This window comes from Camelus ferus, chromosome 7, assembly GCF_009834535.1.
Source record: "Camelus ferus isolate YT-003-E chromosome 7, BCGSAC_Cfer_1.0, whole genome shotgun sequence".
NCBI lineage: Eukaryota > Metazoa > Chordata > Mammalia > Artiodactyla > Camelidae > Camelus > Camelus ferus.
Genome location: NC_045702.1, coordinates 39,353,834 through 39,379,520, shown reverse-complemented (window position 1 = coordinate 39,379,520; position 25,687 = coordinate 39,353,834). Strand labels below are relative to the sequence as shown.

Here is a 25,687-nt window from a genome sequence, read left to right as displayed (position 1 = left end):
AAAAGAAAAGTATCTCAATGGCAAAAGCCTAATATAAGTAATTCACAAAATGCAAATGAGTTCAAAATTAATTTTTAAAAATTTAAACATACCAAGTTTTGCCCATTGCAATGGCAAAGAGAGAAGACAGAACACAGCCAATGTTGCTAAGTATGTGAAGGGTACTATGAAAAATTACAACTATTTGTAGGGTGGCAAAAACTTTTTGCTGGCAACATGACAGTATCTACCCTTTGACCTTACACATTTGTGAATTAATTCTAAGAAAGGTAAAAATGTATACTGATTTAGTTAGATTACTGTGGCCAGTAATAAAGAAGAGGCTAAATAAGTTATAGTAAACCCATTTAATGAAATATTATGCACACATTAATGTTGCTGAAATATTTGACATGGAAAGATGCCCGCCATATAAATTTTAAAAGTCTTACAGGGAGGCTACAAAACAGTATATTCAGGAAAGCATGTTTTTGTAAAAATAAAATGTGTACTGAGAGTATACTGAGAAAGCCTAAGAGGATATACAGCAAAGTATGATCACTATTCTCCTTTTTACTTTATCTGCATTTCTACAATGTGCATATATTATCTATGTACTTTGCTTGTTTGTTTTTAACAGGAGTTAATGGAACTTGAGTTCAGTAGAAAAATCCTCATTTCAAGGCATCAGAGTTTGAATTTTGTAAGTAATCATTTCAGGTTTTCTAAATGCAAAAAAATCAAACCTCATCATCTTTTTTGGATCAATTTTTGTTTCAGAATCAAATGGTCATGTAAATGTGAAAGCAAATTAGCAAAAATTGACAGGAAAGCAATTGACAAAATAACTGCAAGCTTTGTTCCACTGGCTATTTCAGTATACTAAATAAAATGATAGTAAACCAAAAACACCTTTATTTTTGTCTTCAAAGAACAAACTGTTCTTTTCCCAAGATAATCATGACTAACTTACAAAAATGGGCATTTACAATGCATCTTCAAAGCATTTCCCTTTAACGGGAAGCTTGGCTTCACAGAATCCAAACATTAAAAGGTTAAAAAAAAATTCTATTTTGCTGTCATTATAAAACAAAACAGAATCTAGTGTAAGTCAAGGAAATCCATTCATACTTCGGGTCCTTCTCCTCCAGGAACTAGCTGCAAAGGAATAAAAAGTTTAATACCATCACTACTACATCATCTAAAAACCCCTACTGAGAGCTCCTCATTGACCAAAGCCACTTTTGCCTCTTTACCCCTCCCTCATATTCCCATTTTCTTCATGTCACTGCTGTTTACAATTCCAACATCATCAATTAATACTCAGTGTCTGAACAATGATTCTTGGTAAAATGATTAAAGAGCACAAGCAAAGTACTCTTAGGCCCAATGTCATCTTCAACAGCGTGGCTTTCAAGGCCTGACCACTAGAGCATCCCTTTCCCATCTGAAGCACCACTGGGCCATGAGCATTTAGTCAACCAAGTTAGTTCTGTAACCCGTGCCCCACAAACATGGCTTAACATCTAAATAAAACAGCTTTATTATGTCTTACCATTGTTATATTATTTCCATTTAGCAAAATTTGATCTAATTTAGTAATTCTTCTTCCTTCTGGTGTGATTTCGCTGAACAAATAGATTTAAAAAAAAGTCAGGATAAATAGTGATAATCAAAGCCAATATTTTGATCTCCCAAAGGTTAATTATTGCATATATAGGAACATGAGGTCAGGCAAATGTACCAACACTGCAGAGACAAAGGTTATCCACTGGGTGACGTACGTTCTTCCCCAAAGGCAGCTGAGTGGACTGACTGATCTAAGATCCGCATCCACTAGGCCTGATCTTCATCTAAAAAGCTGAAACTTTGCCAAGGAGATCAAATATGAAGTAAAATGTTTACAAACTTCCCTCTTTTTACTATTATTTACTACTGATTCCTATCCACTATACCAATCTGTAATCAATTCAATTCTGAAAGCAGAGCTACTGGTTGCAATCTTTCTAATTAATGTAACTGAGTCACCATTTATATTTTCTATTATATATGTTACAGAGTAATTAATTTAATTAAAAGCATTAAATGCTCTTATTATTAGTTCCTTTATTTGACCTGAGCCCTAAGATCCCTGGCTGCTTTTAATCTTTTACCTTAAAGCCTTGTCTCCACTAATTTCCTGGCAATTTAGTGACAATTACATTAAGGTAAAACCTTCCAATCCAATTTTACTAACATCAGTAGGTCAAATTTCTACTTTAGAGTAATTCAAACAGGCAGTGTTTTCTCAGCATTTTACTGACTCAACAGTAATAAAACTGTCTTAAATTAGAAAGAGATGTCCCCCTGCCCCATTCTTTAATTTTTAACACTACTCACAATTCAGTGACATCTTCCAGCACCATATCTGAAATTTGGTGTTAAGAAAATAAATATACAAGTTAAATTTACCCTGGATTCTGCCTTTGTTCAGTTTTAATTATAATATTGAACACAATGACTCAAATTCAAAATGCTTGTGACTGGTAGGAACTTCACCTTCTTTCAGTACACATACCTCTTAAAACATTATCACAGTTTCCAAGAAAATTAATTAATTTTATTGTAGTAATCAGTAAGTACTGTCTATAGTCTATTTCTTTTTTTAAATATGAAAGAAAGAAAGACAGACAGACTGAAGAAAAACCCATGCCACCACCTTTTAAAAGGATACTGACAAAGTCATCAAATCCCAGAAGTGTGCCAACAATCTCCTTATCACTCTTCATCACAATGTGAATTCTTGATCCTATACACTTGTCCACAAGTTCTATGGACATTTTTTTTTTAAGGAAAAAAGGTTGGGGAGAAGAAGCAATGTTATTTTGCTCATTCATTACTTCAAATACGTGAGTGCCTACTGGCCCTTATTACTTGCATATGGTGAAAGATAAGCCAGGGAAAGTACTCATAAGAACTTTGTATTTTACACTACACATCTCCGTTCAATCATCCCATTAACGGAAAAGTTTTCCCTGTTCTCCGCTTACCCATCCTTTGTAGCAATTTATCACGGTTGCAGTTTAATACTACTTTAGATTATCTGATTAACATACGAACCCCCTCCAGACTCTAAGCTCCATGAAAGCAGAGACCGTGGTTGTTTTTACTCATCACTGTATCCCCAATGGACAGAGCCTGATGTACACTGGGCATTCAAAAAGAGTTTGTCCAATGAAGGAAAAAACTTTTCAGTCAAGGCCACAACCACTAACTCAATCCTTCTTCAGATACAAAATATTAGGAAGAGAGAAACGTAACTGTCTTCACCAGAGATTCTTTCTTGTCACTACGTCCCCTCCACCCCCAAGAAGTCTATCCTCTGTACTCTCACAGCAGCTTGAACATCTCTTTAGCAGGCTCACCATTATTTGGTTTGTTTATTTGTCCGGTATCCTATCTCCTGCACTGGTTTGTATGCTATCTGAAGACAATGACCGTGATTTAAGAATAGTGCCCAGTCACCGTATCAAGTGCGCAGACGCGCCATAACTTTGTGGAATGAATGAATGTATGACAAGTAGGACTAGTTTCCAGAGTCCTCGTTTAAGGCTCATTCCAGAACGCAGTGCCTCTCAGCCGGCCAGACAGACAACAGGTTCTAATCTGGGGAGTTTAAATGCCAGGTTGAGGAACGGGACTGCTATCCACTACTGTAAAGGCGAATTCAAACAAAGAAGGCCGACGACGCAGTCACTAACTGTGAGCCTTATCCGGCGACAGTCAGGTTTAAGGAGTCAAAAGTCCCTGCCTCAAGAAGACCCTACCACGCCAAGAAAGAGACGTGGGCGGCCTGAGGCCATAGAGACTTGGAGCCTGGAAGAGAGACCTACAGAAAGCAAGCAATTGGTCCGATACATTTTCTAACACTTAACCAGAGGCTACGCTGCCCCGCAGTCCCCAACTCTTAAATTTCAGCTTCCCGCCCCAGCTCCCCACAGAACAACGATTACCTAGAGGGAGCAGCTGCGACGGGTTAGTGGTAGCGTTAGCCGCCATGGCTACGCCGGAAGTGGCCTGCGTCTATCGACGATGGGACGGCGAGTTTGAAAGAGCGCGCTTCCGCTTTCCACCCCACCGCCCTCCAGAGCCTGGGCAGGCTCGACCAATCTGAGTCAGAGCGTGCGATCGGGCCAACGCACTTGGCCCGCCCCAGCCGCTTCTTTACCCGTGAGATCCTGGGAAATATTTCTGTCCCTTGAAGGTTCTGCGGTCTCACAGATAACTAGCCCTTCCAAGTTTCCAAGAGACGTTAAGTATATCCTGCCTTGTAAGTAAATGCTTTCTCTAACCTGAAAGACTTTGCAAAACGGAAACATTTGAGTCGTCTGATTTTCACCTGTCAAGTTATATCTCGTTTCAACCCAGGATCTTTCTACAGACCGGTATAAATAAATTTGTTTTTCCCGCCACCAATTCATTATGTTGCAATTTTTGTAAAAAAAAAAAAAAAAAAAGAAGAAAGAAAGAAAAGAAAAAAGAAAATAGGTGGTTTTTTTTTTTAAAGTAATCTACTGCTTCCTTTACAGTTTCGGTGGATTGAAAACCCACAACCAGCATTTTTTTTTTTAAACTTCTCTGGGAAGGGGAGGGGCTGTGGCTTAAAATATGTTTTCTTTTTATTTTCTGCTACTTTATTTAATTCATCATTCTCAATATTGTTATATCTGGGAATCTATTATAGACTTTGTATTCATTATTTCTTCCTCAGGAAACCACCAGATGTCACTCTATGTTAGTGAAATCACACTGAGAAAACCTTGATCCTTTTACACTTCTATTTTGAATAGAGAAAGCAAACAAATTCAATGCCTTGGTCTATTTAATGTTTGTATGGAAGGAACTTACAGCCAAATAATTTAAACAGGACAGACCAGAAAGCATATCATTCATTCATACAACAAATACTTGTAAAGTACCCATCTTTCATTCATTGAACGAATACTTAGTTGCACACTGTCTAGCATTTTGTGGAGTTCACAACAGTGTAAGGAACAGAACTATAAGGTCTTCTGCTCTTATAGGAGCTAACGGATAAATGGGGGAGAAAGAAAACTAACAAACATTTTGTACAGGGCTCGTGAAATTTAATATATAAAGCAAAAAGACTTTTCTTTTTCTTAATGGAGGTATGAGGAATTAAACCCAGGACTTTGGCACATACTAAGCATGCTCTCCACCACTGAGCTATACGCACCTCCACCCTTTTCAGGAAGCTTCAACTGTCCTAAAGAAGTAGGTATGATTTAAGGCAAACATCAGTGAGGAGGTTCAGAAGTCCTTGAGTTCAGGTGGGCCCTTAAGTTCAAAGCCAACTAGGGTTCAGCCTCCTTCTAAATACTAAGCCAATCCTGGCTTTTTTGCATTTCATAAATATTGAGTACCTACTATGTGCCAGGAAACTTACGAATACACTTACTCCTAATCTTTATGACTATCCTTTGAAACAGGTGTTGGGATAAAGTTCCTCATACTCAGAGAGGTTAAAATAATTTGCCCATTGGCCTCACAGATAGCTTGGAAATCTTTGCAAAGGAGTCTAGTCTTGGTGAATAAAAATTGGATAGGAAGAAAGGGGACAGGAGCAGCATTTTAAGTAGAGGGAATACTATGTGCAATTAGCATGTGCTCTTCTCTGAACATCTCTTGCTGCACTTGAATTTAAATCTTACATACTTCCTCTGACTTTGGCATAAGATCCTTCCCTTTCTAAATGCCTTCCTTTAATAACCCTAGTCCTTAGTGATTTTACTTTATTGCATTTAGGATGTTCTGCCTTTAAGTTCTGATAAATCCCATTCATCCTTCAAAACCCTCTTCAAATGTGACCACCTTTGTGAAGCTTCTCTGACTTGCAGACTTGGGCTCTCCCATCGTCCTGCAACAATGCTAATAGCCCACAGAATGCTCTCAGAGTATTCTCTTATAATTATCTACCCAGTGGAATAAAACCCAACCTATCACACGCAACCCCTGCAAAAATTGTGGGTTCCTCAAAGTTAATTTTGGGAAGAAGTACAGTGATTAAATACATTAGTTCTGATGTTAAATTACGTTGATTCAAATCTCATCTCCACCACAATTCCTTTTAGTTATTTGACTTGGCTTGGGCAAGCTATTCAACCTTTCTAAGTCTCAATTTACCCATCGGAAAAAATAAGGATAATAGTATCTACTTATAGGATTGTTGTGAAGATTAGGTAAGATAATTCATGAAAAGTGGTTAGCAGAGGACTGGCACATAGGGCCTACTCATTACATGTGAGCTATTATTACTTATTTATCTTTGTTTCCTAATATTTCACATGATGGTTGGCTTAGAGTAGGTGCTACAAAAGCTAGCATTCATTGCTAGCTAGCTGGTTTCACGTTTATCATATTTTTAAAGACATAAGCCACTTAAAGGCAGCAATTCTGTTACCAGAAAACTGGGTTTGCCTCTTGGTGGGTGTCTAGCCAAAAGACACAACCAAGCCAAAGATCTAGAGAAGGAAGAATTTATTACCTGGGGCAAGGAAGGCGAATACCAGGGATCTTTCCCAAAACAGCATCTCTCCAAACCCCAAAACTAGGGAAGTTTTAAGCAAAGGGTACATGCATATTAGTGAAGGGGCCTGAGCAGAGAATTTAGCAAAGAACTGGGGCAAAGGTTGACAGAGCCAAAGCTTTAGTCGCTTTAGTCGACTGAAGGCATGAGGGTCAGAAAAGTTCATCTTAGGTTCCAGTTGATCTGGTGGTTGAGTGCTTGAGGGGTGTTGAAATTTGGCAAAACAGCTCGAGAAAGTGCTTCCGGCTAATTTTTATCCTTTAAACAGAACTGGGAGTCTTTATGACTGATTTATTATCTTTGCTATTATTACTTCTCTTGCCTGATAACAATCATTCGTTCTTTTGTTCCCTTAAGATGTTACTGAGACCTGTTCAAGGGCGAGCATTGTGGTGGCCAGGCTTAGGTCACAAAACAGTTTAGGCCTAAAGTAGCTTCTCTTATGTCAAAAATCTATAATAAGCAATAATATCCTACTGTATAGCACAGGGAACTATATTCAATACCTTACAGAAGGTAAGACTACAGAAAGGAATGTGTGTTGTGTGTGTGTGTGTGTGTGTGTGTGAGAGACTGAACACAAGTTCATGTGCCGGATGTGTTGCCGAAAGATCGGCCCCATCCCTGAAGAGCCAAGTAACTCAGAGATAGGGTCTTGGAGCTTAGAAGAAAAGAGACAGATGTATTGCTTTGCTGGGCAAAGAGGACTCACAGCAGGCTAGTGCCTTCAACACTGTGAACCCCTGCTTAGGGATGGGGTAGGGTGATTATATAGCCACAGCTTAAACAATAAAGCATTGATAACAATCAACAGAATTATTTTCCCATCAGAAGACTTAGAATGGCGTCATAATGCCTCCAGGCGACCAATTCTATAGAGGCTAGCGATTGTCACTTTTTTAATCTTTATCTCGTAAGCATCCAAGTCATGGTCTTCTTGGTATTTAGCCTACTTTGTAAGGCTACCGTTCTGTGACCTCCCTGGAGGACAACTCAGAAACCAAGTATGATTATTGCTTTCAATTACTGGAATAAAGCAGAAACAGTAATCCAAACTCATTGCCGAATCCAAACTCGTTCTGCTCGCCGCACGACAGGCCGATAAATCAGGAGGCAAGGTGTTGGGGCAAGGAATAGTGACTTTATTCAGAAAGCCGCCAGACCGAGAGGAAAGCTGACTAATGTCTTGGAGAACCATCCTGCTCTAGTCAGGATTCAGGCTCCTTTTATACAAAAATAAGAGAGCGGGAGGGAAAATAAGGGAGGGGGTGTGGTTGATTGCTGTAATCTTCCTGCTGCAGGCATTCTTTGTTCTTGCAGCCATCCCCTTGGGCTAGGTCATGGTGTCCCTGTAAACCTCCAACAAAACAAAGGTTATTCTCTACAACAAAACTAATAGATTTAGTTTTAACGATGGGTCTGGAACTGTGAGTAGCAACCAGTCAGTCAGATTAGTCGACCGTTTTAAGGGCAAACATAAGAGTAAGCAATCTGTTAGCCTAATGTGGCCATTTTATTAATCCTCCTTCAGGTGCATCGAGAGGCCGAACAATCCGAAACGTCGAGAGTTTGGAGCAGAGAAACGCTTACTGTAGAGCCAAGCAAGAACAGGTAGCTCATGTCTGAAAACCCCGAACTCCCTGAAGATTTTCGGGGAAAAGTCTTTACAGACAAAATTTGGGGTGAGGACAGCAGGGTGTGTGACTTTCTTCTGATTGGTTGGTGCTGAGGTAGCAGGACACTGTTCCAGAAATCTTGTGCTCAGCCTGAAGTTGCCTCCCCACCTGGGTGGGGGCCTTTATTCCTGCCAAAGAACTCAAAAGATATTGTTATGTATATTTTTTGAGAGGGAACCAGGACCCTGCCCCAAGGCTGCACTATTGTTTCTTGACTTTTCCTTTCTTGCCTCTGCACTCTGTCCCTTCCCTGAGGGAACTATTTGAATCTGCCCCTTGGAACTCAGGTATGTACCAGGGAGGACCCTACAGGTTCCTGCTCTTTCATGTGTATAAATGAATCACTATGCTGTACACCAGAAATTAACACAACACTGTAAATCAACTATATTTCAATAAGAAAAATTTTTTTCATGAAAAAAAAATCTGTATCTGGTTCTTTTACTCCCAGGACCCCCTACCCTATCTGCTTACAATTTCTTTTTTTCTTTTCTTCTTTTTTTCTTTCTTTGTTGTTGTTCTTTTCTTTTCTTTTCTTTTCTTTTTTGAATGTTTATTTATTTTTATTTATTTACTTTCTGGGGGGAGGTAATCAGGTTTCCTTTTTTTTTTAATTTTGATGGAGGTACCAGAGATTTTTTTCTTTTGATGGAGGTACCAGGGATTGAACTCAAGACCTTGTGCATGCCATATCCTCCCTACCTCTATTTCTTTAATGCACTTTGCCTATCACAGTTCCAGGTGTACTATAATGTCTAATGTTCTTTAAATTGATTCTTATTCTATTTCACTCATATCCCTTAACAACCTCTTTAAATCTTCATATGATGCCAAAGACAAATGCCAAATTTCTTTGTGAAGCCCTTTTCTGTTGCTGTTTGATGAAAATAAAACAAGAATTGAGACTTCATGTTTTATTTTCATCATACCATAATGAGAGTAGGGACTAAATTCAAAGCATTGTTGCTACCTGGTAGAGTTTAAAATTCAGAAAAATATGCTTTAACAAAGTCAAAATTCATTAGAAGAACAAAATTAACATTAGCAATATTCAATACTATTGAAGAAGAATAAAGAAAGTCTCTTTAAATTCTAAAAAAGGAGATATAATTCATTTACACAGTAGGGTTAGTGGAGATTGCAGGAAGGGAATGGTTTTATTTTATTGCATTCTTTCCTGAGGCAAGACACAAAATGAAACAACAGGCCAATTCCAGATGGAGAGCTCATTTTTAATGAATTTAAAACAATATCTTAGCTCTATGTCTCCAGAGTTTTTCTCCTGTTAGCTCTTACAGAGCTGACAAAATAGAATTTGTAATTCATCATAAAATACATGTAACTAAAAAAGCTCTTCAATGTATTGTGTGTTCAGAAAAGCATTTTAAATTTTTTCCCTGGCGTTAAATGTCATCATAAAAATACAACCCAAAGAGGGGAGAGTATAGCTTAGTGGCAGAGCACATGCTTAGTATGCAGGAGGTCCTGCATTCAATCCCCAGTACCTCCATTAAAATAAATAAATAAACCCAATTATCTACCCCTTAAAAAACATTTTTTTAAATAAAAGCAAATAATATTTCAAAATAATGTTCAGAAAGGATTCCATTATCTCAGATTGCTATTTCCAATCTTAATCATCTCCTTCTAATACTTTTTAAAATAAAGGAGAACATTATAGACATCTTGTTAATGAATTTATTTTATATTAATACAACTCATTAAAAACGAATGTAAAATTTGTTATTCTAAACTGTTAAATGAACTGGTCTGTATTATTAGACATGGAAAAAATTCTGGAAATCCCCTTGCTTACTTTCTCTCCCAATTTTCCCTGTAACAGATCTTCTTTGTTTATATCATTATTTTAACTGACATATTTTTATTTCAGTAGTTTATTTTAATGACATATTTTTAAACATTTAAGCAGCATAAAAGTTGTGAATAAATTATTTAATCTTAGTTGGAGGCCCTAGGATGCAAAGTGACACAGATTTTTACAAAGCTGTTACTGGGGTCTTCTGCACAATGAATTAAGCAATCAGCATTCACTGTAGATGCAGAGTTCTGAGATGCCCTGCCCTTAGATCTTTTTAAAAAGATATTCAATTACACTTTAGTTTTAGCTATGCCAATTGTGGAAAATGTCAAGACAGACAAAAGAAAACAGTAACATGTTCTGTATACATGGAATAATAAAGTTTCACACACATTTCTGCACCAAGGCCGAGAATTTTATAATACATAAAAGAAACAGTAGCAACATTCTGAAAAATTTCTACAGTATTTTTACTAGCATTAAAATAATTCTACTGAGGGGAGAGGGGTATAGCTCAGTGACAGAACATGAGCTTGACATGCATGAAAAAAGTTCTACTGAATCATAGAAAGTAGATTATAAGAAGTTCACTGTTTTTCTCAGTTATCCTTAGATTAGAATGCAGGTCCTTAAATTTCAAAGCTGGAAGTAGAAGTATTAATTGCTAAAGTTGTCTAAACTGAGATATGCAACTTGTAATGGTAAACTTCACAGCCAGTTAGTCTAAGACTTGCGAAAACTATTTGAAGTAGTCACCTATCCTTTAGATTATCCCCAGACTGCCCTGGATAAGACTTGTTAAATCTATTAGTATTTCCATTATTCACTTTAAACTCACATAGAATGAGATTCAATGGTTCTTTTGAAAAAATTGAACCAGTACAGTCAGTAAGGAAATAAAATAACCCTGGTGATAACAGACCCCATGTATTTTGTGCTGACTAGAGTACTAAACCCAGAAAAATGGAGAATGGATATGTTTTTTAAAATAGCAGTACTAGAATAATCATTTTACAGGTCTCTCCGTAAATTTCCTTTCTTTTCAACGGTATTCTGCTTCAGGCCTTAAAACGCTTCCAAACTCCTATATATAATATTTAAATAAGGGGAAAAAACCTAGAACGAAGTACAAGCGAAACCCTGGGTAAGTAGTGATTTGAAGGTTTGAATACACAACTACAGAGCCGCACCAACAGTCCTCCCTGTTACCAAAATTTAAGAGTAAAGGGCAGAGTAACCCTAGGCCAGTGCGGCGAAGGAGAGAGTGAAGGAACTGGATACTCGGAAAGTGAACCAAAAATAGGAAGGAACGCTGAGGAAAGAGGTGGGGAGGGACCAAGATTCTGAGGAGGAGAAAGCGAGGGCAGAGGAGGCGGAATCGTGATGTCGCGCGGGGAAGCGGTGACCAGGGACAGGTGTGCCGGGCCGCCCCACCAGGCCCCGCCCACCCCGGCGGCGCTCCGCCCCTCAGCTCCCTCCGGGTCCTGCCCAGTCCCGTCTCGCCGGCGGCGGCCGCCGCATCAGGTGACGGCCCGGAAGCAGCGGAAGCGGATGAGGGAAGCGCGGCCGCGGCCCGGGGGGCGGCGCAGAGCTGCAGCAGCCTCGGGCTCCTCCCGGCCCCCAGCGCGGTCCTCATGCGGCGCCCTCGCTGACGCCTGAAATCCACCGCTCGCCATCCTCCTGGGGATCACTGGCTTGCCTGGCCCGCCGCTCTTTGCGGTTGACGTCGTCGTGGTGCGGGCCTGAGGCGGCTGCCCATGGAGAAGGCGGGGCGGGGCGGCGATGGCGCCACTCGGGGGCCCGTACTGCACATCGTGGTGGTCGGCTTTCATCACAAGAAGGGCTGCCAGGTGAGGAAGGGACCCGAGCCCGCCCCCGGCCGTTCGGGCGTTCGCGCGCCCCGGGCACGCACTCCCCTTGGCTCTGTGGAGCCCTCCCTACAGAGCCCGCGACCCTTTGCCCCTGAACTTGGCTCCTTTCTCTAGCTCCGCGCAGTTGCCCCACCTGAAGCCCACCCCCACGCCCCCTTTCTCCTGCCCTTGAAAATTGTATCTTGAGCGGCGGAGGAGCTATGTGTCGCAGTGTTGGTAGATATTTCTTAGATTCTTTGGTGGTGTGGTAGGAAGGTCAGCCACTCTTCCCCATCCATCTCTGTCTCCGTTGACTTTCTGGGTGTCCACCTGTAGTGGGATCCTTTAGAAAGATTCAGCACCTGGGCAGCGTTTTCAAGGTAATGAGCTGTGGGCTTCCACACGAGTGCCTCAGGTTGGTTGAAGCACATGCGGCGCCGTGGGAAAATCCACTTCCTTTGTTTATCTGTGTATGGAAGCCCTAGAACCCGTCGTGTTAGGTCGTGTGTTGACTCCGCCTCCCTTCCTATTGGGCCTTGGTGTTGCTATTTGATCTTGTTCAGTTCCTGCCTTTTTGTGAGAGATTGACCTCTCCAGCTCAGTTGTGATGAAAAGTGTTATTTACCGAGCAAAGAAACGTGCAAATACAAAGTCAGTTTCAAGCTTCTTAACTGAAATGGTGAACGAGAACAATACGACATTTGTAATCTATGTATTGAAGGCAAGGAAACAAAGATGGAAACAGGATTGTTTAATGAGAGCAAACATTGGAAGGCAATGATGTCATAATGTGCTAGTGAACAGTAAATTGACATGCTTACAGTGTTAAAAATACCGGTTACTATCATTAGGTCATGCAGCATTTTGTTTCTTGCGTTTCACAGAAAATAACATTTTACAGGACTTTTATTGACAAAATTTAAGTTCGTTAGAGAATGATAACAGAAAAGTGAAAGAAAGATGAAGGGAGTGTTGATGAAAGGATAGTTGTGTTTGTATGTGTTTTAAAGACTGCTTAACTTTAAAATGTATCATATTCCTTGTCCCTCAGGTAAAAATGGCATAGAAAGATACCAAGGAGGAAGTGGCATTATTCAGTGTGGTATTTTAAAAAATTCCAAGCAGGAGCAGTAGAATAAAATTTTTTTAATGTGGCCCTATATTTAGAGGTAAGAAAATAGACATTTGAGATTATTATACCATGGCATGTAAATACAGTGTTCATTAGATTTTTAATACTTTAAAACTTCACATTTTTGATGTTAGTTGTCATTTCATAACCTACCTTGTGAATATGGGTGAAATAACTGAAACTTGGAGGAAGTAAAACCATCTTGGTGGAGTCAGAATTGTCTCAGCACCAAGTTTGTTCACTCAGCTGAGCCACGTGATATCTCGGAGTCTTTTAGGGTAAAGAAGTGGAGTCCACTTCACAACCAAACTGAATGGAATGTTTAATGGCAAAAAAGAAGGAAATAATGGTAGGAAATAGAGTACAATCTCTTAATATTTGCTGTCACCTAGAGTCAAGATTAATTATTATGTGTTCTGCCTGTCTTATTGGCAAAAGTAATATGATATATGTTCCCAGAAGAGAAACATGATTTATGAAACAAATGTAATGCTGCTTATGAATTAAAAAACACTGAACAACAGATTGTAAGATGAAGCAGCACCCTGGGTGTCATACCCTTTCTCTGGGTTTGCCTGGGTTTTGGTTTCAGCACTAAAGTAAAGGTGACTAGTTTTTGTAAAATGAGCATCATGCTGGGTCAGAGTTGGGAGATCTGGATGATGTCCTGGCTTAACTGCTCCATGACCTCCAGCAAGTCCAAATTGAGTAATTTTTTCTGTACTTCATTTTCCTCTACCAGATTTCTTCATGAGAATTGTAGGCCTGGTAGGGATCTTTAGAGATCCACTCCACCTCCCTTAAATTTACAGATGAGTAAACTGAAACCTAGAAAGGTTAAGTGACTTAAGCATACTTACGCAGCTAGTTAGCAGGTAAAAATGAATTTTGTTTAGAAAAGCTATGCAACATTGGGAAACAGACCTCAATATAGAACTGGACATGATTCTGGATACAAGGGGAAGTGAGAATTTATAGCCAAGGAGCACAGTGGGGGCCAGTGGGTGAAAAGTTAGTACATCGAGGTAAAGGGGGTTTCTAGTTAAACCCATCTAAGAGGATTCTTGCTAAAATTAGATGATGCAGAAATGAACACAGAAGTCCAAAAGTCAGGGCCTAACTGAGAAGAGTTCAGAGCTGCCTGACTTAAGTTTGGTAAGGAGAGCCTCTTTGTTAGCACTAACATTGAAGCTCAGATATCCCGAGTGTTCATAACTGCATCTCTTAGTAGCACTTTTAGGTTGTAGAATTGAAAATTACATGCCTTGTGTGTGTGTGTGTGTGTGTGTGTGTGTATGTTTATATACATATATATACACACACACGTATATATATATATATTTGTAATCCACGAGGTGCTTCACAGAGACAAAGACAATTATTTTTGGATACATATACTTGTTGGTTGTTCACCTAGGTTGCTGATAGAGTGGAAGAGAATGCAGAGGATTCTGCCACAGTGCAATGAAAGATGAGAAATCTAGTATTGGTTATGTTCTTACCGCTGACGGAAAGAAAGCAAGCCTTTTAAGATTACACTTAACCTCATAGCAGAAAATGAAGAGCTAAGAACCTGGTTTTGCAAATCAAATGAGAATTTGTTATAGCTTGTTAAAGTCAAAATGCAGTGATCAAGAAAGTGATTTTTAGATCTAGTGCATATTCTGTAGCTTTTGCAAGACCCAAAACACTTATATTTTAACAGAATAATTACTATTTCTCAAAAATTTTGGCTTATTAGTAATCTGTTATTTTCCTATTACTCTTCTGGTGGAGGTTGGTTGGAGAGATGAGACTGATTTCTGGACTCTAAAGAGACTTAAGGATGGGTGAGCTGATAACCTGAAAAACTTCTTTGAAACCCTCTGGTAGTAGTCAGGTTGTGTCTAGGGGCTGCTAACATAGCTACTCCACTCAGACAACAGCTTATGAATGAAAAGGCTCTCACTGAGCTGGCTGATGAAATTGACAAGTGAATGCAGTCAAAACAAACTTGCTGGAGACAATTTGTATTAATTCATGGTAGTTCATCCAGCTGGAACAGGATGTTCAACTGAGGTATAATGATGGGAAAATAGTTTGTTCAACTCTCATTTTTGGTTTCCCAACTTTCTCCCTTTTTTGTCATAGTTTTTATAAAATAAAATAGCAAGAAAATGTACTGAAAGTTCCAATATATGTTATATGGTTCTTAAAGGGTGTTCCTCACATCTGCAAATAATTTTAGATGGCCTACAACTCTGCTTTCTTAACCCTTCAAAATCCAAATACATTTGATATAAAGTACCTGTATTACATGTATTTAAGTCTTAGGCAGAAGCACTGTTCTGGAAACTGTTCTCATTTAATCAGTGTAACAGGTGTTTCAGGCTTTCTAATTTTGTAAGATTTCCTTCACGATGGATTAATCAGCTACCTTCTCCACTTTAAGATTTACTTCCAGGTGTAAAGGATTAAAAGTGCATGGCTCATTGAATTGTGACTATTGCTTCAGATTGTTTTAGAATGTTTTAGGGTGCTTTGTTAGACTGCTCTTCCTAGTATTCGGAATGCTGCAGGTCATGTTGATCAACAGTTCTTTCCATCTACTGAGATTATTCATAGTGAAAATTCCCATTCTTGGTTGTAATGTGTAATGTTAAGGCTTAAGTGAGCCGAAGTAAAACCTTTGTTTAAAAAAGTTACTCCTTTCAGCAGTCTGCTGAACATAACTTTACCTAAGGAAATGTACTAAATTTTTGTAGTCTCTAATGTTATAAAAGTGCCCTGTGATAAAGGAGTCAGTTCGTTTCACATGGACAAGATGAAAGCCGTCTGTGTTGGAGATCCTCAAACTAGGCATTTAGATGTTCATTTGTTCATCTTGTTTCCTACGTTTTTTTCCACCTTTGAGGCCTTCAGGTGTATTTCAAATGAAAAATTCTTTCATTTAAGTTAAAATGAACATCTGTTAACTTTATCTTTTGATTTTTTTTTTACTTTTATTTGGGTAATTTGTGGAAATGATTTCTGTAGTAACCTATTAGCTTCTAGTAGTCATTATTCTAGTTTATTGATGTACTTAACTTTTAGAACATTTTAAGTGAGCTAAATTACTACCATACCATTTCAAATGATTTTGAAGTATTTGTCCATTTCGACTCTTCCCCTGAAATTTTAAAAAATTTAATATTTAGCAAAGAACTCTTCTTCCTTAAAAACTCACCTGCAGTTAGACTCATTGACATGAGGTAACTTATGGACATCATCTCTGTAGTAGTTTGCTTGTTACAGATTGTGTGTTCCAGAGTTTTGTTTGTTCCTTACTTGCTTTGTGGAAGTAATTATATAAGCTGTATTTGTCAGTTTAGCATAATTTTTGGCAAAATAATATAATCAAATGGATGTTAAATAAACTTTTTAGTTCTTTCATAGAGAGATTGGAACTTATTTAAGCACTCAATAGGGAATAGTTATTTTCCAAAGTGACATCATAAAAAGTTGAATTATTACTTGAATTTAGACCACTATTCTGATAGGATTCATGGTTTTGTATATATAGCTGGTAGTTTTAAATATTTTTTACTATTTTTTTTTAATTGAAGTACAATCAGTTACAGTATGTGAATTTTTGGTGTACAGCACAATGTCCCAGTCATGCATATACATACATATATTTGTCTTCATATTCTTAGCAGTTTTAATTCTTGAATAAACTGGTTTTACCAGACTGTACTTCTTTAAAAAGTAGAATTATAGAAGAACTAGAACTCATGTTTGCACTAGTTTCAACAGTGAATAAAGCAAACTAGAAGCAGTGAAGAGAACAGATATTTTCCTGTTGGTCTGAGTAGGCTGATGCTGAGAAAATCTCTGAATAGCAGGATGCTGCATTGCAAATTCAGGGATGGGATGAGGAGATTGGGGTGGGGTTTGGTTTATGTTAGGGTAATAGTGTCAAACCCTGACCCTTTCAGGTTTGGTAACAGATGGCTGGCTGACAGGCATGCAGTTTTGCCACCTGCTGTCGATGGAATCCTATGGTGACAATGATGAAACTTGGGGAGGTATCTTTTGTGATTCTTGTTGGACTAAGCAGGTCTTTGAAACAGAAAAAACAATTTTGGATAGTTAGAGGTTAGGGAAGAATAATATCTAAAGATTTTTTTAACTACTCAGAGAAACCCCGGAGAGAAGATTGCATTTTCTGGCCCTCCATAGCACTTTTATTTCTTGAACTTTAATATTTTGGTGAAGGTTTGTTCCTTATTTTAGCCATACTTTTTATATGCTGAAATGATGAAAATCTCTGACTTTGCAGGGCGGCAACTTTAATACTTACAGCAGTGGAATCATTTTCGTGTAGGCCTTGGCATCACAGCTAAGCAGGGTGGGGGGTCAACGTCTGTAATGGAAATTTAGAAATATCAGGAAGATTCTTTTGTCCTTTTATAGTTCTTCCCAGATAGCTAGAAAGTGCTCAGCAGTGCCTAAATTTCTTTCTTTGGCTGAAGTCTTTGATCTCCGGTAGACTGCTTACATATCATCCATAACTTTCTCCTTGTTATCAGCGTGGTTCAAATCCTTTGCTGAGGACAGATTTTGCTAGGTAGGGAAGACTGCAGAAGGACCCTGGTCTATCAGGGAATGGGCACTACAAGAGGAAGATGAAGACGTAGGGAGAAGAGTCTTTACCTAGTAATTCTGAGAAAAATTGGTTCTATTATATTTGGTTAAGATGTCCTCAGATTAAAAACTTAGTTTCTCTCTAGGATATTTTTAGGATATGTTACTGAAATTGATATTTTTGAAAAATTTTTAATCATATTCCAGCTGCTTTTAAAAAATGATATGTTTTCATAAGTAGTATATACTCACTGTAGTAGAAAAGTGAGAAAATATAGAGAAGAAAATTAGCACTTAAAATCCTGTATCCTAGAGAAATCTGCTCTTAACGCTTGGATGAATATTCCTCTGGTTCTCCATACTTTAAGGAATATACATAACTTTTCCCCAAAATGTATTATATAAGCAAGTTTTTGACCTGCCTTTTGTAGTGTGACACTAGACTATTAATATCTTCCACTTTGATAATGTTGAATTATAAACAATATTTTCTCAAAATCTTTAACTTCTCCTTTTTGGACACTTAGATGGCATTCCAGTTTTTTGCTATTTTGAATAGTGCAGTAAAGAACATCCTTGTGACTTTGCACCATTTCAGAGTGTGGAGACTATTTTAAGCCTTTTTTTTTTTTTTTCCCTGTGGAGATCTTGTTAAAATAGATTTTGAAGCAGAAATTCTGCCTTCTTAACAAATGTCACTCGTTGTGCTATGGCATTCTCGGTTTTTTTTGAGGGGGGGGTTGTTTTTTTTAAACAGTGTTTGACACGTGCCTCTGACTCAGCTGGGCTTTTGATAGCCAGTCAGAGGCAGGGAGATGGCCGAGCAGTTAGTAGTTACTTCTCCATGTTGACCAGAAACATAACATGGCTTTCAGTTTCCTCTCCCTGCTATCTCATATGTTGCTGCTTTTCTTCCATGGACTGGGAGACCACATCTGCTAAATATGTATGAAATAAAGTAACTTAGTCATGAGTTTTGAAAGACGACCTAAAGAATTCTCCTTAGTATTCTGTCAGGGGCTTCATGATAGCTGGTTAGGCCGATAGATGCTTTTCTCACTTATTCCTGATCGGCGGTGTTCTAGGTAATTAAATTGTCAGAAGTCTGACTTCAGAAACAGCTATGTTTGGATGTCCAGTTAGATTTGAAATATGGCTCTCTGCACTTCTATTTTCTTCATCCAACAAATTGTCACAAAGTATGTTAGCTGTGTATCCACAGGCGGAAATGACTACAGGGTTGTTAAGGAACCCGTTCCTGCCCCCATGGCCTTCACAGGTGATAGTAATAATTTGTTAGACCCTATTTGGTGGGTATGGTGCATATCTAGAAATTGAATTTTTTTTTTTTTTGCTATGTAAAAGTTCTAGTATTGAAATGTTAAAAATAAATTGATGTGTAAAAGATTGCTAGGGTAGAGTTCATTAAAATAAATTGATTTAAATCATTTGTTGGGAAATTTCTAATTTTTTTCTGCAAGAAAATAATTTTTGTAGCTTAGATATCATCTTTGTATATATTTTCAACAACAGGGCTAAATAATGTTCCATTTATATCATATCATCCAGGACACCAGTCTTCATTCCACTGTATGTTTTTTATAAATCCTCTTCCTCGCCTGCATTAGAGGAATTTTATATACCATATTCCTATCATCCCTTTGTACTTTCAGCTCTGCCAACTTTGTAAGAGAACTATGAGGAAGACTGCCAGTTCTTTTGTAGTATTAAATCTTCACGAAATTGGGAGGGAAAACATATCTTAGAATAGACATGTCTTCTACATCCAGGGTTTCCTTTAAAGTGAAAAGCATCTTGACAGAGCCTTGGTACCTGTTAAGAAAACATACCCTATGCTTCTGGGATAAAAGAGGTGCCTAGAAAGGGAGTGGAGAGGCAGAGCAGCTGGTTCAGAATTTCCAGGAAGCCCTTTCCTTCCCTTGGGTAAGCCCTGTTGAACCCATATCTGTGGGGACCGTGGATGTATTTAATTTGTGTGCTGTCTAGCATTGTGGCTTCTACTGGTGCTATGGTGCTCTGACAATGGAGTGGATGTTACATTGTTAGAAAGTGAACAAAGGGTGGTTTTGAAGTACTTAGAGTTCACACCAGGACACTATGTTACTGTTTTTGTAGTTTTTCATTATTGTTTTTTCAATCTTTTGCCTCTGAAGACAAAGTAAATGGAATCTGACTGGAGGGCACCAGTTTGACTTGTAAACTATGGAAGAGGGTGGTAATATTCACCATTTCTGGAGGATAAACATATTCACCATTTCTTACATAGTTCATTTAGCATTCAGAAAAATTGCCTTTTTAGTCCTTGTGATTAGAGCATCTTTCACTTGTTAAAAATCAGCCAGTCTTCTTTTTCCCTTTTATCTGTTGTAGTTGTTTGAGTATGTAAATTATTACTACTAATTGAGATCAGAATAGATTTTGCCACATAAGTATTGGTTGACATAACAAGAGAGATACTTGAAATTTTCATGGTTTAATATTTCCTTTAGGGGAACATTTGATGTATCTGTTACACATTGTGTGTGCTAGTGCCCTACCAGATACCATCTTTGATCCTCAGATTTAATTTAGATTTTGGGCTGTGAACTTTCACTATTAAATAGTAACCCTACTGGATAATAATTATTCTGGATATTTCTTAATCTCTAGGGATTTACTTTGGTTTTTGTCAGTGATTTTTCACATATACTTAGGGCTACCATGTACAATATGTAAACCCTGTACAGCACAGCTGCAGGGAGAACTCTTCATGTAAACTGGAGATGTACAGTGAGGCAGCCTACTATACCTGCCTTTACTTTCTGTGGTACTGCTTGGTTTTATTGGCACTATTGTTTAGATTGCATTTTGATTCAACTATTATCTAAGTCTCAGGTATTTTCCAAGCGATTTAAGACTCATAAGCCTCTGTGCCGTGATTTGTGTATCTGCCTGTATTATTTTGGACATATCGAAAGGAGGCATCTAGAATACTGAGTCAGTATGCAAAATACGAAGAACATACAACTTAAGATTTATAAGGGGGGAGGGTATAGCTGAGTGGTAGAGAATGTGCTTAGCACACATGGGGTCCTGGGTTCAATCCCTAGTATCTCCATTAAATAAACAAACAAACCTACCCCCCCAAAAAAAGATTTATAAATCCCATTTATTGGGAAATAGATTCATTTTTGTTTAGTTTTCCCCACACACCAACTGGCCACTCTACAATTCAGTCCTATTCTATACCAACTACCCAGAGTTAACATCATACTCCACAGGTTTAAGGGCTCAGTCCTACAAGATGCTCTCACTTTGGACACCAGTCCTAAGTCCCCAGGCCACCTGCACTTCTGTTCAGCTTAGCTACAGTTTGGGGGTTCCCCCTACTCAGGTTCTAAAATTTCCTATAACAGCTCACAAAACTCAGGAAAACACTGCTTACCTTTACTGGTTTATTAAAAAGGATAGCCAAATGGAAGAGATGCACGGGACAAGGGATGTGGGATGGGGCATGGAACTTCCACGCCCTCTCTGGGCACACTATCCTCTCAACACCTCAGAGTCTTTGCTGACTGGGAAGCTCCCTGAACCTCACCGTTTGGGGGTTTTATGGAGGTTTCATTACATAGGCATGATGGATTAAACCATTAGCCATTGGTGATTGAACTCAGTCTCCAGCCTCACTCCCCTCCCTTCAGGTTGAGGGTGGAACTGAAAGTACCTAGCCTCTACTCAAGGCTTGACCTTTATGGTGACCAGGGCAGGTCCCATCCTGGAGCCACTTAGTCCCATCAAGAATCACCTCATTAGCATAAAGCCAGGTGTGGTTGAAAGCCTCTTGTTATAAATAACAAAAAATGTTCCTCTCACTCAGGAAATTCCAAGGTTTTAGGAGCTTTGAGTTAGAAGGACCTGTTGGTAGCAAGTAAACCAGCAGAAGAAAAGAATTCTAGAAAGCTGTCAACATAGTATAGGCAGTCTATAATTAATGAAAAAGTTGTGTCCCAAAAGTTAGCTGTTTGAAATTCTGAATACATTTTCCCAAAGAAGTGGTATTATAAATACTCTGGGTGCAAGTGAATCTAAAGCTGCCTTATCTTACCCATGGAATTCTTCAAGCATATGTAGGATCTACACTTATATTTATAGTAATTTTATGAGTTGACTGCATTTTAAATTGTAAAAGCAGTCATTTAAAAGTAAATACCAGTTTACTTTAAAGTAAATAATATCCTCAACTTTTGAGTGGGTTAGAAAAAGTTATCTGTTGCATGTACATGCCACACAGATAAAGCATATGTGACCAAAAAGTAGCAGTTTGTGAACATAGATGAAAGTTAAAAGATTGTTCGAGTTCTTTCAACTTTCCTGTAAATTTGAAATTTTCCCAAGAAAGATGAGGATAAAAAAGTGTAACAGGAATATTCCTTTATCTCCAATTCCCAGCCCTATTCACCTCTTCAGAGATAAAACCCTTATTAAAAGTATAGATTGTATCTTTAAGCATGTTTTTTAATCCATTTACAAAGATGTATAATTGCTTGCATAAATGGAATCACAGAATAAGAATTATTCTGTATTTACTGATATCCTGCTTGCTTTTTAAATTTAGCAGTACGTATTAATTTTCTGTTGCTCTTGTTACTACAAATTTAGTAACTGAAGACAACACAAATTAGAGTTCTGGACGTCAGAAATCTCAAATGGGTTTCACTGGCCTAAAATCAAGGGGCTGATGAGTCTGCATTTCTTCAGGATGCTCTAGGGGAGAATTAATTTTCTTGCCTTTTCAGCTTCTAGAGGTCACCTGCATTCCTTCGCTGATGGCCCCTTCCTCCATGTACAGAGTACCTTAAAACATAGCATCTTCAAATATCTTTGGCTCTTCTGCCTCTCTTATAAGGACTCTTGTGATTACATTGGGACCACCTGGATAATCCCCCATCTGGAAATAATCTTATCTGCAATGTCCCTTTGCTTTGTAAAATAACCGACAGATTCTGGGGATTAGGAAATTAACACCTGGAGGGCTCTTGTATAAGCCTCAAGTTGCCTAGTCCTCATTTTATCAGAGGCTCAGCCACACATTTAGTAATATAAGAAACAATTATCCTATAAAATAGGTAGAATACAAGTAATATAGTTAGTAGTATTAGTAAAGTCATTAGGTAAGAATTTAAGCCAAGAACACCCATGAGGTGTGGCCCAGTGCATCCCCAGGTCGTCTGACTTACTCTGTTCTGTACCAGTCTTTGTTTTTAAGGGACATTGTTTATTGGCATTGTTCATAAGGCATCCAGCCCAATTTCCTGGTGTTTTCAGGCTGGTTATCCTCTATGTGGTTTAATTATTCCCATCATAAAGTGGGGGGCCTTAAACTTAATGATCATAGCTTGGTGTTAGTCATGTAATTCCATCCCACAACTGAGGGAGGTTATATCTTTAGCTGAAATTTTGCTTGTTCAGATTGAGCTTGAGTGGCCCTAAAAGAAAATTCATATTTATGGCCAGGGTCACAGCAGGTATTATTAATTGGCCAGGTGAGGGGATCTTCTCATCCTGGGCTGATGGTTTCTCTTCTGTTTGAGCATTGTTTTAATAAGGTGAGTTTGAGGTCAGCAGTCCTCTCTATAGGCCAGTCCAGTGCAGGGCCCCTTTCTAAGTGGAAAAAATAATCCAAGAGTCAGTTCCCTTCAGTTTCACTGTCCATAAACTAGTTAAGAGTACCTGATAAGGATCCTTTCAGCTAGGTTGGAGATAGTCCTTTAAATGATATCTTTTCCAGTATACATAATCTCCTGGTTGCAGGTCATGAGCCATCTGATCTTCATCCAAAGATAGATTACTAAATTTCTGAAACAAGTTTAGAGTATCTTTTAATAATTCAGTTAAACTTTACAATAATATAATAGCAAGGAGCTGTCTGGGAAGTGAGTCTTAGGCAGTAAATACAAGCCCTAATTAACAATACTAGAATTTAATATCCACTGAAACATAATCTTTTCCTTTCTAAAATTACCCTCATTTCTACCAAATATAACCAAACTCAAACTAATTTGTTTACAAAGTAAACTGGTTTCAATAAACTTGACCTGATGGCTTATGTAAGTGTAAGGGATCATATAGGCTTTTTTAAAAATTGACTTTGCTGGAACTTTTATAAGAAATCTCAGATTAAATTTTTTAAAAGCCTCTCAAGACCAGGAAGGCCATGCCAAATGCTTTACCTGTGATACCTATAGATTTGCGTGAATCACCCCTTTTCAGAGTTCCCCAGAAATACCTTGAGATTTCTGCACCTGTTAGGAGGTGGCCTTCCTAATTTATCTGATAAAGCTGTAGAGAATCTTAAGAGTTTCCAATCATTGGAATTTTACTCCATAATCCAAACTTTAAAAAAAAAATTTTCAAACTGAAATGTTGATTGCTTCTGGAGGTAGGAGCAGGGAAATTTAAACATTCTCAGTATGGAATTAGATCACCTATTAAAAATAATCATTTCTAAAGCCTTTTTATGACTGGCCTCATGGCACCTTGATTCCCTTGATGTGGGAAAATGAGCCATCATGTCTTTCCACATTAAAGATGGGATCTAAAAGTTATTCTCATTCCTAGGTTGTTCCAGCTTTAGTGTATATATTACAAATGCAATACAAATTCCTGCTTAAACATACTTTGAAAGAAAATTAAACATGACACCTAGAACTTCTAAGTCAATATGATTACCCAAATCCTGAGCATTTAATAATGCCCTCCTCTCCAAGTCGCACTGAAATAACAAAAAGAAACAGAAGCACAGGGGCAATGCTAATAAACCTGGGAAATGCCAGAAACCAGAAACCAGAAACATACTAAAAACTTTGTTATTTCTATAGGACACAGTATTGGAGAGACTTTGTTGACTTTTCATTGATCAACTCTCAATCTTGGGGAAAAAAATAATCTGAAGTGGTGGTTAATACTCACACCCCCAACAACCCATCAAAGCCATAAGCTCAAAGCTTCAAGTCATGGAAGCAAGGGAGCCAACTGATGGGAAGCAAATCTAGATCTTGGCTCAACTTCTCAGGTTTCTTTGTTGGGTCTTTCCTACTCAGTTCAGTAGGATGTCGGTTTTTCTTAGGCTCCATGTCTTCAATTACCATCTATTTGATAACACCTCCCAAATGTACATCTCCAGCAGTGACCACCACCACTACCCTCTACCCTCATGTGCACATTGGAATTAAACACCTTTTTAATCAGAAAAGGGAAAAGGCTTACAAATTTTTCCTTCTTACTTCTTTTTCCTCTTCTAAACCATAGGTTTGCTGATAATATCAAGTGGCATCAAGTGTGACTTATCCTTACTTCTGTCTTTCAGAGTTTAAAAGCATTTTTGCCTGTCAGAATATAATGCTGCCTTTGATCAACCACCTTCTGGCTAACACTCCTTACCATTTTAGGTTGAATTCTCTTACCCACCCCTGATTCCAGGAGATGGACACGACAGTCACACTTTACCAGAAGAATGGAAGTATTTGCCCTTCCTTGCCTTACCAGATGGCGCACACAACTACCAAGAAGGTATGTAAACAGACAGTGGAATGATCAGTAGGTGCCCCTCCCACATTTTTTTTTTAATTTGCTTAGACATCTTAGATTCTAAGTACTTTGGTAATGAAAGACCTTTGGCCTATTGTGACTATGCATAAAATATTTAAAGCTTGTTTAGAGATGACTAGTTAGTCAAACACTAGAGATCTCCAGAGGAGTGTCAGCCTTATATTGGTAATGGCTGGTGAACATTGGCCACTCCTTTGCCAGGAGCCCTGTTCAGAAAGTAAGTGCTACCCAGATTAGGACATCTGCTACTGGTAGCAGTTTTGCATTTAAACTTTAGACTCCTGTCAGAGACATACTAAAGGGCTTACCGCACCAGCTGTAGATTAAGGCTGTAGCTCAAACTTATTAGCTTAGTCCTGCAAAGCCAACCTGAAAGCAGCCAGAATTGCTTCTCCACCCTTCTCCACTGCCATCGCAGTGCTCTCTGAAAAG

The 25,687-nt window shown here is 38.4% G+C and overlaps 2 protein-coding genes across 2 annotated transcripts in view; one reads left to right on the top strand and one right to left on the bottom strand.

The window, feature by feature from the left end:
* Window positions 1-328: 328 nt before the first annotated feature.
* LSM5 (LSM5 homolog, U6 small nuclear RNA and mRNA degradation associated) lies at window positions 329-17,704 on the bottom strand. The gene is made up of 6 exons (XM_006187746.3): window positions 17,697-17,704; window positions 3,972-4,041; window positions 2,693-2,788; window positions 2,359-2,386; window positions 1,535-1,607; window positions 329-1,137 (listed from the first exon to the last, which is right to left on the bottom strand). The coding sequence occupies exons 2-6, from the start codon at window positions 4,015-4,017 to the stop codon at window positions 1,105-1,107; spliced, it is 276 nt and encodes a 91-aa protein (XP_006187808.1). The 5' UTR covers window positions 4,018-4,041; window positions 17,697-17,704; the 3' UTR covers window positions 329-1,104.
* AVL9 (AVL9 cell migration associated) overlaps window positions 11,126-25,687 on the top strand; it is a 46,534-nt gene continuing 31,972 nt past the window's right edge. The window contains exons 1-2 of the mRNA XM_032483761.1: window positions 11,126-11,910; window positions 25,096-25,216. Coding sequence (XP_032339652.1) covers window positions 11,818-11,910; window positions 25,096-25,216 — 214 coding nt within the window. The 5' untranslated portion in view covers window positions 11,126-11,817. The remainder of the gene's footprint in view (window positions 11,911-25,095; window positions 25,217-25,687) is intronic.